General features: G+C 45.8%; 1 protein-coding gene across 1 annotated transcript in view; it reads right to left on the bottom strand.

Moving 5' to 3' along the window:
* Positions 1-7,286, bottom strand: part of ITPA (inosine triphosphatase) — a 12,300-nt gene extending 5,014 nt beyond the window's left edge. Inside the window, exons 1-5 of the mRNA XM_025194181.1 lie at positions 7,175-7,286; positions 4,658-5,023; positions 2,845-2,909; positions 1,622-1,695; positions 101-132 (exon numbers count right to left, since the gene is read on the bottom strand). Coding sequence (XP_025049966.1) covers positions 101-132; positions 1,622-1,695; positions 2,845-2,909; positions 4,658-5,023; positions 7,175-7,286 — 649 coding nt within the window. The remainder of the gene's footprint in view (positions 1-100; positions 133-1,621; positions 1,696-2,844; positions 2,910-4,657; positions 5,024-7,174) is intronic.
* Positions 7,287-13,519: the final 6,233 nt, after the last annotated feature.

Below are 13,519 nucleotides of genomic sequence, written 5' to 3'. Positions count from 1 at the left end.
AAGAGATCTGTTTTGTGTTGCTGCAAGGTGGCATTCTTTCCCAGGAACATGCTATCATTGAGCAGCAAGTGACATTGAACAAATATTCAGAGGGAGATACCTTCTGGTTTTAACTTTTCTAGAAACCATTTTCTGAAACAAGAAAAAGAGAACAAATATTAGTTGGAAGTTACTTTTTGGTCATTGCTATCATCAGTGGAAACATTTCTAGTGTAACATTCTACTGAGGGTTCTATTCTCACAGTTTTCCTAGTAATCCTGTGCTATAAAATACCAATTTACCCCTCACACCAGCAAATCGGGCACTCCTCGGAGTAATACTAAAATCAGTGGAGCTCTGTGCAGGCTCATAGGTCCACCACCTTCAGGCTCACTGTAAAATCCGATCCCGTTTCTTAAATACATGCTTCTGTAGCTCTCTGGCCTAAAATTCTTTTGCTATTTATTTTCAAACTTTTTTGTACCAAGACCCATTTGTAAACTTTGATGACCAGTCCTGACCCAGAGCCCCTCACTCCCCACCTGGTGCCCCCTGTCCCCAAGTGTGTGGGGCAGGGAGAGAGATTCTGTGTGGGGCACAAGGGCCCCAGGCAGCCCCTTGCAGGCTGGAACTCTGCCAGCCTCCAAGGGAAAACCCATGGGTTCCCACATTTTTCTCCTTTTAAAGGAGAATCCATTTTTACAGCTTGATCCATTTTTAAAGTTTGTTTGCGGCCCTTTCACATATTCTTGTGACCCAGTTTTGGATCGCAACCCAGGGGTTGCAAAACGCTGACCTAAGGAACTCAAGAGAGCTAGGTTTCTCTCAAGTTGCTGTGCAACTCTGGGCACATCACAAGTGACAATCAGATCAGCTCTTTCCTGTCAACTAGCTAACTGAACTCATTCATGTTTGGGGAATGATCATATGCCCAGTCATATAGTCATGTGAATCATCTTGCAATATAGTCATACGCCAGCTTCTCTTTTTCCTGCCCTAGTAACTTGACTAAGCAGTGCTAATGTTAAAGAAACTGTAAAACAAAAGACAGTGTCAAGATATAAGGCAGAACTTTGTTAGCCTAGTTAAAAGCCCCTATATTTGGAAATCTTGTTACACACTGAACTACAAGAGTCTCAAGATTCCCGTTATGCAGTAATACAAATCCAGTGACTTGAATTTTTTAAAAATTATTATAGTAGCTCTTTCTCTGTAGATGAAGTATAATGGGCAGAATTCCTCCTTGGTGTAACCCCTTAATAACTTTGATGTAATTGTATTGGGGATGATTTTTGTCCAGTCACAAAAGCTGATCCTGCTAGTGATGTCTGAATTGGTGCAAAGATCCATTCATGTGGATTCCTCTGCAAGGCCAGGCCCAAAGATGGGTACAGTGACAGGGAGCAGCAGTTTGGGAGTACATCATGTCACAAGCAATAATTTTAGAGTAACATATATAAAAACAAGAAACACCTAAGTATGAATTCTATCTCCATTCTCCTTGTCTGAGCTGAAGTTGTAGGAGCTAGAACAACAACAACATAGAAAAGAGTTCAAGGAGTTTTGAAAGCCCTGCATGAAGCATTCCCAACAATCTACAGTTGTGCAATAAAATGATACATGAATTTCAGTTTCACTTACATGTATGGTCCTGGGAGTCCCCCCAAGGCATTGAAACACAAGCAAGTATCTTCTACTATAACAGGTCCCTGGATCTGCACAGTGGAAGTGATAGAAAGAGAATCATTAGATTTAAGGGGACAACACCTTTTCCAAAGTTGGCATTTTTCTTACCACCATTATTTCCACAAAATGCTAAGAGCTTCATGAAAGCAAAGCACCCAAACTCCTTAAATTTGAGGTTATATATGAGAAAGCAGGCAAGAAAAAAAAACTGTGATTCCTACCACCAATAGCTGGTAGTCGCACTTCCAAAGCAGAAAAAAGTTTTGCTTTAGATCACTGAGCAGAGCTAATCTGAATAATTCACATGGGCCCCTTCCTTCTTTATTGGGGAATGAGAGTCTGAAAAAGGAGGGGTTTTTTTGCATTTTCACACTGATGCCTTTCATCAGATCCACAATCAAACTGTCTTTGAAAAAAAGAATTTTCTTACAGGCTTTTTTCAAGGCACCCTGTTAAAATCAGAGGCTAACAGAGTACAACATCACTACCAATCAAATGATAAGGTAGAAAAACAAAGGAGCCCTGTCAGTTCGTGAACAGGTATGAACTGTGTTCTAGGGATGTGGGAGGCCAGAGGACTGCAGATCACACACTCAAAATGCTTTACTTTGTCCCTGTGCTACAAAGACAAGAATACTAATTGCCTGAGATGGAGATCCTTGTAGCAGCATTCTCCCAAACCAGCTAAAGCCAGCTGAGCTGACCTCATTCTCAGCTTGTATCAGATAAGAAAAAGATCTAAGGCAGGCCATCCTCTGAGAAGCAGCAAGCCAAATGAATAGAGTTTGTTAATTCAAGCTTTAAGGTAGGCCAGTTGCCACCAATCTGTGTCTCTGCCACATGCCACTGCATGGCACCTTATATCATGGATCCCCCTGCCATCGATTGCCGCTACATGGCAGCACTAGTGTTAGTTCTATAGGTCAGATACAGTCCTTTTGTGGGCCAGACCTGGATTCCCCTAAGGGCAGTGATACATTCTTCTATAGCTATATTTAAATATTCTGAGTCCCTTCCGTTGGACTCAGTCAGTTCATGAGCATTTAATTTTCCACTAGCCAAAAAGTGCCTCATCATGCTTGTTGATCATAGCGGGCTGTTTAAGCAAAACTGTTGATTACTTTGAAGCAATGTTTTAATAAAACCTGTGACAGTGGTAAAAAGAAAAAGCAAATGACCTGTTTTGCAGCTTCCCTGCATTTCTGAATGGAAATTTCATCTGGTTCTCCTTGATATTCTGGTACTGCAAAAAAAAAAGTTGGGGAGGGAATCATTTGAGAAACGGCTACTAGTCTTTAAAATGTCAGCAATTAACAAGTGAAAAAAAACTGTGCACTTACAGTCAATTTTTTTTGCAACCAGACTGTATGGAAACTTATCCCCTAGAATTTGAATGACCTATTTAAAATGAAAAAGAAAGATCCTTCAGATAATTCTGAGGAAAGATGGCATCCATCCGTTCATAGACATCACAGAGAAATTGGACTAGAAGGGACCTCCAGAGGTCATCTAGTCCAGCCCCCTGCTTGAGGCAGGATCATCCCTATCCAAACCATCCCACACAAATCCATAATCTAAACTCTTTGTAAAATTACCCTGTCAACCCAGATGCAACACAAGACATAACACCCTAACCTGCCACAGGTAAAGCAGGGGAACCACAACAGCCAACCTCCTGCTTTTATAAAAGGTCTATATATTCTCAAGAGATTCTGGACAGAGCGCCAGAGGAAGCCTGTTACAGAGGAAGGTAACCCCCCACGGTCCATGTAAACTGGACCATGTTCTATTTCTCTTCTCCTATGAGAATAATCATGTCTTAAAAGGAAATATTTGATTTATGCTGTGGGACAAGAAAGATTTAAAGAAAGAAAGAAACCCCAGGAAGCATGGGCGACTGATGCCTCCTGAGTTGGGGGGGGAGGGGGGGGCACTTGCTCCCCCCCCCAGCAGCCAGTCAGCAACAGGGAGGGCAGGCATCCCCCTGCAGCTGATTGTGCAGACCCAAGAGTGCAGGCAGCGCTTCTCCTGGCACCCCTACTCCCCGGCCCGCACTCTCGGTGGGGGGGTACCACTGCTCCCGCCTGCCCCCCTGCCAGTGGCCTAAGTGGGGAACACTGGCTGTCAGGGGGTGCACCAGCACTCTCAGGGGGTGCACTGCCAGGAAGTCTAAGCATTTAGTGTCTGAGAACAATGGCAGAGGTTAGGATGTAAACAGCTTGTCTACAGTAACTTTTATATTCTGTAAAGATCACTTGTCTGAGACTTTTAGTTACACACCATGAAAAAATACTGCATACGATTTTTATCTGGGGAAAAAAATCGCAGTAGAGTCCGGGTAAAGAAATGCTCAGCAGAGCAGATGGTGTATATATATATATATTTTTTTTTTACAGGTAAATTAACTCTGTTAATTTGTAATCTCAGATAGGTCCCCAGCCACATCACCCCTCTGGGTAACGTCCTACAGCCATGCGGTGCATTTAAAACTACAAATCTGCAAGCTGAGCCTTCAGTTTAGCAGATCATAACTTGGCTCCGAGACCCGCGCTGATCTGGGACTGTTCGGGGAAGAACGCTGCGTGGCAGAGTCCAGCCCTCTGCGCGGAGGTTTCAGGCCCAGGTACAGATGAAGTGACAGACAAAAGGAAACACCCCTCGTGCCTGGGCCCGCAATGCTCTGGGGGCTGTCGCTGACCCAGCAGCAGTAGGGGAGTCGGTGCCTGTTGTGCCCAGGAGCAGCCTGGATCCTCGGCTCCCAGGGGTGCGGCCAGCCCCGGCCCGCGTTAACTCTGGTCCCTAACGATGACGCTGCCTGGGGTGCCAGAGAGCCTTGCCCCCACTGCCAAGCGCCCCCGTACGGCGTCCGGCCCTGCCCAAGCCGCGCAGCTCCGCGGCCGAACCCCTCCCCCACCTCCTCCAGCTTTCACGAATACCACCCTCTCCCCTGCCATGGCAGAGCCCTCCGACTGCGCCTGTGCACACACCTACCAATCACTGCCGGGCGGCACGTCACCCCGAGCAACAGCCCTGGAGAGCCAATGAAAGAAAAGTCTCTCCGAGCACCCTGGGTATTGCGCTGGTGACGTACTTGCGGTAAGGGGGTGGTGCTCTCAGAAGTAGACAACTTCCGATTCCTAAAGAGGACATTCGCAGTAGTGAGGGCGGAAATGCTTCTGCCCCGAGTTTTACGGGACGGAAGTGGGGGACAGGAACCGGAAGTTGGGGCTGGTGCCTGGCTGTCTGTGTTCTGAGGGGGATGTGCCTCGTGCTCCGGCTGGACGTCTGCACTGGCGGGTTGTGCGGGGCTGCTTTCGTGCCGGCATCGCCTCCAGCTTAAAGAGCTTTTCTGGCCCGCTCATGCCCTCCCTTCGTTGCGTTTCTTCCAGCCTCCATTGTTTGTAGCAGGAAACACCTCAGGACCTCAGCCCCGCTGGTTCCCTGTGCTCAAGATCTTACCTGTAAATTAGGGGTGGGGCCTGCGGCACGGGTGCTGCAAGTAGGCCCCGCGTGTGGCACGCTGCGGATAGGGAGGGGACAGGCCTGTGTGACACGCAAGGTTAACACAGCTTAATGCCCACAGAGCAGCAGTCAGCTCCCCCGACCGTCGTTAGAGGGGGCTGTTGGGTGTGTGCCAACTGAGTTTGGGGGACTGCTGAATAGCAAACAGGGATTGGGAGGAGGTCAGAGGTTTAAAACAAGTGCTCCAAGGGGGGGACATGGAGCAGAGCACACCAGCCACTGCCCACTGGCCCTCCAGGGAGCCAATGGATGCATCCCAGTGAAACTGCCTGGAGACCTGAATGGACCAGGGACAGGAAAATGGCCCCACAGTCCCTGGGGACTGTCCCAGCCAGGGCCTCAGGGAGAGGACAGGCCTTGTGCTGTGTCATTCTGGAATGTGGGCTGAAGCCCACCAAGTAGAGCTATAAGCCCCCCTTGGTGATGGGGGCCGCCTAAGGGCATGCCACTGATTGCTTGGGACAAATAAAAGACAGAACAGAGATGGAAGAGTCATAAGTTCAAAACAAGTGCTCAAGTTGGAGGAGGACACCGAGCTGAGCATATCAGACAAGTGTCCATACTCAAACCAGTCCAAGGAGTCTGTGGACACTTCCCAGTGAAACTGCCTGGAGACATGAACAGACCAGAGACAGGGAAATGGCCCTGCAGTCCCCAGGGGTCCTCCTGGTCAGGGCTACAGGTACAGCAGAGAACAGAAAGCAGAGCAGTAGATCAGGCAGGGAGCGCAGGGTATGAAGCAGAAAGAAGAGCAACAGATCAACCAGGAAGCACAGGGTGGGAACCAGAAAGCACAGCAGCAGATCAGAGGGAGAAAAGGAATCAAAGTGGCACTCAGAGGGTGTGGAGTTAATTTGTGGCACACCTGCAAAAAGGGTTGGCCCCCACTGATCTAAACCCTCCCATTCTGGAATTTTGCATGTCTCTGATTAGCTTCAATGCTCTCCTCTGGCCTTTTGAAATAAATATCTGCTGTATCCTTTTGTGGGTGAATAATGCAAAGACAGTATTCAAGGTTAGGATGCACTGGTAATACTTGATGACATCTTACTATTTTCTATCCTTTTTTATATACTTTTAAGTATGTTGATTGGGGCTTTTTTTAACAATTGTTATGCAACAAGTTGCCCAAAATGGCTTGTGTGTTGTTCTTTTCAAATGCTAAGTTCTACTCTGACAGAAACATACGTGTGTGAATGGCTCAAGTGATTTCTTCAAATTGGTGTTTTCTAAACTGAATGTTATTTGCCAGGGGAAAAAGGGTGGTGTCATGGGAGAATGTCAGACTGGGACATTGGAGACGTGGGCGTTTCTATGGTCTACCACAGCCATCCTAGGTGACTGGGCAAATCATTTAGTCTTTCTGGGCATTTATATGCATACTTTTTCGTTCTGCGGTGCACTGGAGATCCGCTGCTTCAGAGCAGGCTCAGAGCAGACTCAATCAAGTCTGCTTTGCAAGCTGAAATGCACCATGCTGTGCCATGTGCAGTTGTATGTGGTAAAATGTGCACCAGTGTGCAGAAAATGGAGGCGGTGCACTTTTGAATTAAAGCACCTCTGATGTTTTGCAGTTCAGAAGTACGCCACTGCCATTTTCTCAGTGTTGACACGTATTTCGACACTTATACAACTGCAAGCGTTGCAGCACCGTTTTCACTTTTCAAAGCACCCAGTGCTGCGGCACTTACATGTTTAAAAATGCCCTCTGTTCCCCACCTGTAAAATGGAATAGCAGTACCTCTGTACCTCACAGGTGTGTTATGAGGATAAATGTAGTAAAAATGAAGGAAAAAAGAACTGAGGAAGGGTAGAGTGGTACCCAAATGCTTGCTTATTTCCCTCCCAACTATCCAGCTGGTCCAATAAAAGATATCACCCACAATAATCCTTGCTTATGGTAAAACTGTATGATGTTCAAATGTTACATTTAGGTGAGCCAGAGATATATCTAACAGTACAGACAGTGCTGCCTGGTAACCTCACTTGTTGGTTCCTTTAGCACTTTCTTGCAGTCTTGCCAGTTGTAACTAATGTAAGCATTTTTGCCATCTGCAGGTTGTACCATTTCACTTCTCATCTGTTTCTTCAAACCCATAATAAAACAATTGAACAAGGACTGACACTGGCAAGCTGACCTGACTTTGTGAATGATGGGGCTTTGGTCTACACCAGTCTTGGCTCTAATCCTATCATGCCTCCTCCAGCACTTTCATTCCTTTGGCCTTGGGGTCATAAGCTGCTCAAATAACCTAAAAAGGTACATAAAAACCTGACTAGAACAGAGGGCAACATATAACTATCAAATACAGGTGGCCACAGTTCACTGTGGTTGCAGTTCTGCTCTTGAGGCACCAGTCATTGAAAAATATTTGGGACATTGACAGATGTGCAGCTCCCCACTGTAACTCATGGTACTTCACAGGAAACGCCAGGAGTTACAGCAGTCCGTCCCCCACCCAGCCCAACAGAGTTTCGCTGGTGCATCTTGGGGGTTTGGGATTGAGCTCGAGTTTGGAGCGGCTGTGTGTCTGCAACCTTTCTCTCCTAGCACTGCCCCCACACCTTCCAGCTCTGGTGCTGTCTTCAGGATGGGAGGGAGCTCAATCTGGGGTTTTGTCCACTTCAGGGGAGCTCTAATCCACCTGCCCCACCCTCCAGCACAGACTGAGCAAACCCCAGATGGAACTCCCTCCTCTCTTCTCCCCATCCCACTCTCAAGACAGCACTAAAGGAAGGATCGGGCTGCACAAGTCCAGCCCTGCTCCCAGCGTGCACTGACAGAAGTTAATGAAGGCGCTCCATTTTGGAGCACCTACATCTGAACCCTCATGTAATGAGGGTCCAGAATCTCCTCCGATCAGGCACTTTTGTAGTATTCTCCAGTTGTGCACATCTGTCAGGGCACTGTTATAAAATACTTCAGGGGGCCGATTGCATGACAAAACATAATTTTTGTCCATGCCTGTAGAGTAGCATCTTCTGAGACAGAGCACTTCAGTTCTGCAACATGCAGCCTCTGCCATTGATTACAGCCCTTCTTGATTCCCCGCATATCTCATATAACTATTTAATCTTGCCGTATGCTCTGAAGTGGTATACACTGCAGCCCCTGACATGCAGGTATGCTCCTATGCCAAGTTGTTCCCATGCTTCATAACACCGCCACTTTGAATGGGCTGGACTCGATGATCTTCCGAGGTCCCTTCCAGCCCTGATGTCTATGAAATCTATGAATGTTCATAGTAATAGAAGTACGATCCCCTTGTTCTGTCTCTTTCAGACAAGGACTGTCTTTTAATTCTGTATTTATATAGTCCTTAGTGCAATGAAATTCTAGGTGCTACTACAGTACAAGTAGCTGTTACTACTTGAGCTAAAGGAGAGTGCTAAGAATGTTAATGGCAGACAAGGTTCTTCGGGTAAATGTGATGTCTTTTATTAGACCAACTAAATACTTGGATAAATCGTTCTTTGCAAGTTTTTGGATACAAACACCATTCTTCAGGCAAAGGGAGATTCTGCTTGCTACAAGTAACACCCCAGAAAGTTGCTAATGCACAGTTGACAATTCTGATTTGAGCCAGTAGAGGACAGTGGTTTGCATCCACATGCTAGCTAGCCTTGCTTTGTACTCTTAGTACTGCATCATCCAATGCTAGTTTTTGCAGGCAAAAGAGTTGTATGTATCCATTACGGTTTAATCTTCAATAAAATGAGTAATTAAAAACCATGATCCCCCTTCCAACCTATTGTTTGTAAATCACCGATATTGTTGTGGTAAGAGAACTCTTGCCCTGGAGATGATTGCGGTAAAAGCCTTGCTGCTTACTCTGAATGTAGCTGAATTAATTTCACATGTGTCTCCTTTGTTTGTGCTGAAATCTTGATTTGAAAGGTTTGTTTTTCAGGTTTTGGCACTTGGGAGCAGAGGTTTGCTCCCCTGCTAGGGAATGATTAAATGGTTTCCTGGTGCCTGCTTTTAATTTTATGTAATTTTATTATTGAGTTTAGGCTTCATCATTCTTGGGATGCTTTGGTGCCTCCAAGGAGCAGACTGCTAAAGTCATTTCCAGAGTGGGAGGGAGAGTGCTTAGTACTGCGTGGAGAGAGCAAGAGGCAGCTGCTCCCTCTGGCCAAGAATGCTGTGGCTTCATCCTTCATCTCTTTAAGTGAGCTGGCATCGAACTGTCTTGTGGTGTTGTTTGATTGCTACTACTTAGCGGTCTTATTGACCTTCGACATTTTGTCTGCGGAGGGAGTGTATGTGTGTTTGAAGCAGGAGACAGAGCAATCTGGTATTCTCTGTCTGTTGAGGTCAACTGGAATTACTTGTATCCTGCAGGGGAAGAGAGAGGCTCCTGGATTCAACTTCCAACTCTGCCACCAATTTACCCTGTGACCTTTGGAAAGCCACATAACCTCTCTGTGCTCTACTTTTCCTATCTGAAAAATGGGACAAGTCATATTCCACTGCTGTTATACTTCACTGAAATACCGTGAGGAATAAGTAGTGTTTGACAGGCACTTGAGACCAAATGGATACTTCAGCTTTATTTCCTTCTGATTTAATATATACACACAATCAGTGGAGGTGATAGCCAGGAGATAAATGAACTTACGCATTTTTTATGTTTTTCCTTGTTCTCTGTCCCCTAACTGACATCCTCTGGGACTTATTCTAACATCCCAGCCCCTTCTGTTCCTTCAGCCAACTAACTTGACAAAAGGAATTTTTTTCTCTTTCCCCTCAATGTGGAAAAAATACTTGCATGTCCTGAATAATGCCTCCTTGAGGTCCTGGATGGGCAAGATTTTGCCTTTGACAATAGACATGTTTTCTATATGTTAGAACACCCCAACTGTAAAATCTAATGTCTTATAGCCCTGTGAGTTATAAGTAATGGCTTTGTACTCCTGGTGAGGAGAGATGCCAAGCTTCCTAATGGAGGACATGGCATTAGCACTTAGCTCAGGAACTGAAAGAAATACTGACTTTTTATTCCCTGTCATGGTTACATACAGAAAAGTTAGAGCATTTTAGAGGGGTTTTATGGGTTGGTTTCATAGAACTACGTACAGTTGGATTTGACTGCTGAGGAACCCAATTTCTCAGACAAAAGCATAAAAATCAGTAATCTCTCTTAAATTCTTAAATAATCTTTTCTGTAATATACATGACAGGTTCAATATACCAAATAGTATGGTATGGAATAAAGTTTCATTAGTTTAATTGGTACAGCCATGGTTTGCAGAACTCTCTCATGACTTTTTATATAGCATATCCAACCTAAAGACTATCTAATAAAATATTTCTCTTGTACTGTGCCGTAAGGAATTATGTGTTTGTGCAAGTGTGTGTGTGGAGAAATATTCAAATATAGTCCTTCTCTCACATGTTTTAACTCACTGGTCCCTTTGAACTGCATCTCCAAAAAGTTGTAACATATTAGAAGGGCATATAGCTTAAGAATCTCACTCTGTCTGCAAGTTTTTAGGGCTGTGGTATTGTTAAAACACCCAAGAGCAGAGGAGAATTTTCATACTTTTTTATTTTGTGCATCAATAGCACCCTCTGCATATCTGGTTTCACTGTTTCCCTTGCACACTTGGTGGGTCCTTCCCTCAGCAATAGAGGAGAGAGAAACATTTTCATGAATAGAAAAATGTGCCCATAAAATAACAATGATTGGCTGTGGGCACAAGGGAAGAGGGAATTCTGCAGCAGTACTTGTAGTAACTAGGTTTCAAGTTGATGGTACTACTTGAAGCTGTAAAATATAACAAAGGTTATTTCTGGGAATTAATTAATGTGGAGGAGCAGGTGCCCTGTAATGCACTTGAGCATTAATCTGCTGAAAATATCTTGCTCCACAACTGCCACTGCTGCTATAAGGAAGGGTGGGTCAGAAGACAGAAGTACATCCTGGGTGTGATAGGTTGTTAGTCTCTGCAGGACATCGCTCTTGAATTAATCACAGACTGCATCCTCTCTCTATGTAAAGTGGCTTGTGGGTGCAGACAGAAGTGTAGCTCCCTGCTGTAACTCAGAACACTTTGCAGCAAACATTCTGAGTTGCAATGAACCCCCTTGACCAAACAGAAGTTCCCTGTTGGTTCCAGGGGGAGGGAAATCTGCAGCCAGTTTTCCCTAGGAGTGGTCCCCCCACCCAGTCTGTCTGTTTTCAGAATGGGTAGGGGGGAGAGCAGAGGGAGCTCCTTCTAGGGGTTCCCCAGCCTGCCCTGGAAGTGGGGTGGGTGAATCAGAGCGCCTCCCCAGCAGAGGCTGAAAAACACCTAGACAGAGCTCCCTCTGCTCCCTTTTCCCTCCTTTCCCATTCTGAAAACAGTGACAGGCTGGAAGGCAATGCAGACACAAGTTACAGAAGAGCTATGTTTTGAAACATCTTCATCTGAACCCTCATGCAATGAGGGTTCAGTTTCATCCAATCAGCCATTCTTGAAGCGGTCTGCAGCTATGCATTTGTCATGGCTATAGACCGCTTTTCATGGCCAGATTGGGCAAAAATTGTCACTTCCTTCTGGTCCCTGTGTTCCCACTCTGCTTCAGACACAGAACAGCCCATCATCTGAATTACTCTCTTCCTAGGATTTTCTTTAAAGCAGTTAACAGCTGGTCAGCCTTAACATACATTTCCTGTTGAGCTTGGCTGTTTAAAGGATTACTCTCTGCAGGGTCCCTCTGTTCCCACTGTAGCTCATGCTATGTTCCACTGACTCTCAACTCCTTTATGCTTCTGAATTAAAAGTAAAAAGACCCATCCGATCTGTCCAGTAGGTTGGTCAGCCGAATGTTCTCTTTCTCCATGCAGACCCATCTCATATTCACATTTAGCTTGCAAAAGCAGTATCTGTTAAGTGATGAATGACAGGATAGCAGCAAATCTAGAGAGACTCAGTACAAAAAAAGGCTGAGTCCATCTTGTCCTCCCTCAACAGAACAGACATGTTCTGAATTAATGTCCCAACTCATTCTTTTCGTGGAATTTAGCTATCCTGATGGTAACTCGGAACAAACTGTAACATAGGAGTCAGCCTAAGAGTCCTTTCTGAGAAAGAAGCAGTCCTGATTGCTCACTTGTGTGTAGCTGTATTGGTTTTAGCTCCTGAAATACAAAGGTGGTGGCAGTGCCCCTTGCAGGTGTTGGTTTATAGCTTGGGAGCATTGGTGTAGGTCAGGGCTATCCAACTCCTAAGTGGCCAGAGGCTCATGCCATGTGGGCAGCACCAGAACAAGCCATGGGCCCTCTGGGTGTCACACAGCCCAAGGTCACATCTGCCGCCCTCCTCCCCTGCCACCCTGTTGCACTGTGCTGCGTGGGTGGTGTCCTAGCTCCTACCCTCAGCTCTTCAGCCACAGGCACCCTTGGCACCATGAGCTGGGGTCCCCATCCCTGCACCCTGGCAGGAGGGAAGAAAGCAGGCCCTGGCTGCTGCTGCAGCTGGAGCAATAGCAGGAGTGGTGACTGGGTGGGAGCCCAGGAACCATAAAAAATAACCCCTTGGGGGCTGCATGTGACCTGCAAGACACAATTTGGATAGCTCTGGCTTAGCTGAAAAGCTTTCAGCGTGTCCCCATACCTGGGGCATATATCCCCAGGCCTGTGCATCACAGCCTGAGAAAACAGCAAGAAGGAAACTCTTGGCAGAAAATTAAATGTTGTGGCAAGAGCCAGCAGTTATTGAAAGACCTAGGATATAACCCTTAAAGTTTATGAATGTAGCCAGGATAAGGCTCTAACATGTCTGACGGGCATACCTTGTCCTCACTCAACAGAACAGGCATGCTCTGAATTAATGTCCCAACTCATTCTCTTCCTGGAATTCTGAAGTGGAGGGCCAGGAACCCGGATCTTGGATCTCACTGGCTGGAGACCAAGTGTAGGCGATCCAGTCAAGGTCGAGTGATATTTTGACAAAAAAAATCGTAAGGAAAGTTGAGTTGTAAGGTCTTGTAGATGCAAAGAACTAGCACTTCAGAGTTCACTGGTGGCCAGAACACTGGGGTAGCATGCACTTGTTAGTCTTCCTTGCAGGTCAAGGAGCCATGTTACTCTTCACATTTTACAGACGGGTAAATGGAGGCAAGCTGTGGCTCCCAGGCCTTTTTCCTAGCCATTGTATCAGGCTTGATTGAACAAGGTGCATTCACTTTGGCTCAAAAAAGCCTTTTGAAACAAAATACTATTGAATAAATAAACAGACTCTCCTGTTTTTCTAATAGACTCTAGTCTTTTCTTTAGGGAAATATCTGATTTGGGCAGTGAGACAAGCATTTTTTTCAATAAATCCCAGGACATCTAAGATGCG

The sequence above is a fragment of the Alligator sinensis genome, unplaced genomic scaffold (genome assembly GCF_000455745.1).
Source record: "Alligator sinensis unplaced genomic scaffold, ASM45574v1 scaffold1040_1, whole genome shotgun sequence".
Taxonomy (NCBI): domain Eukaryota; kingdom Metazoa; phylum Chordata; order Crocodylia; family Alligatoridae; genus Alligator; species Alligator sinensis.
The sequence above is the reverse complement of the archived record's forward strand: the minus strand, read 5'-3'. Positions and strand labels throughout refer to the sequence as shown.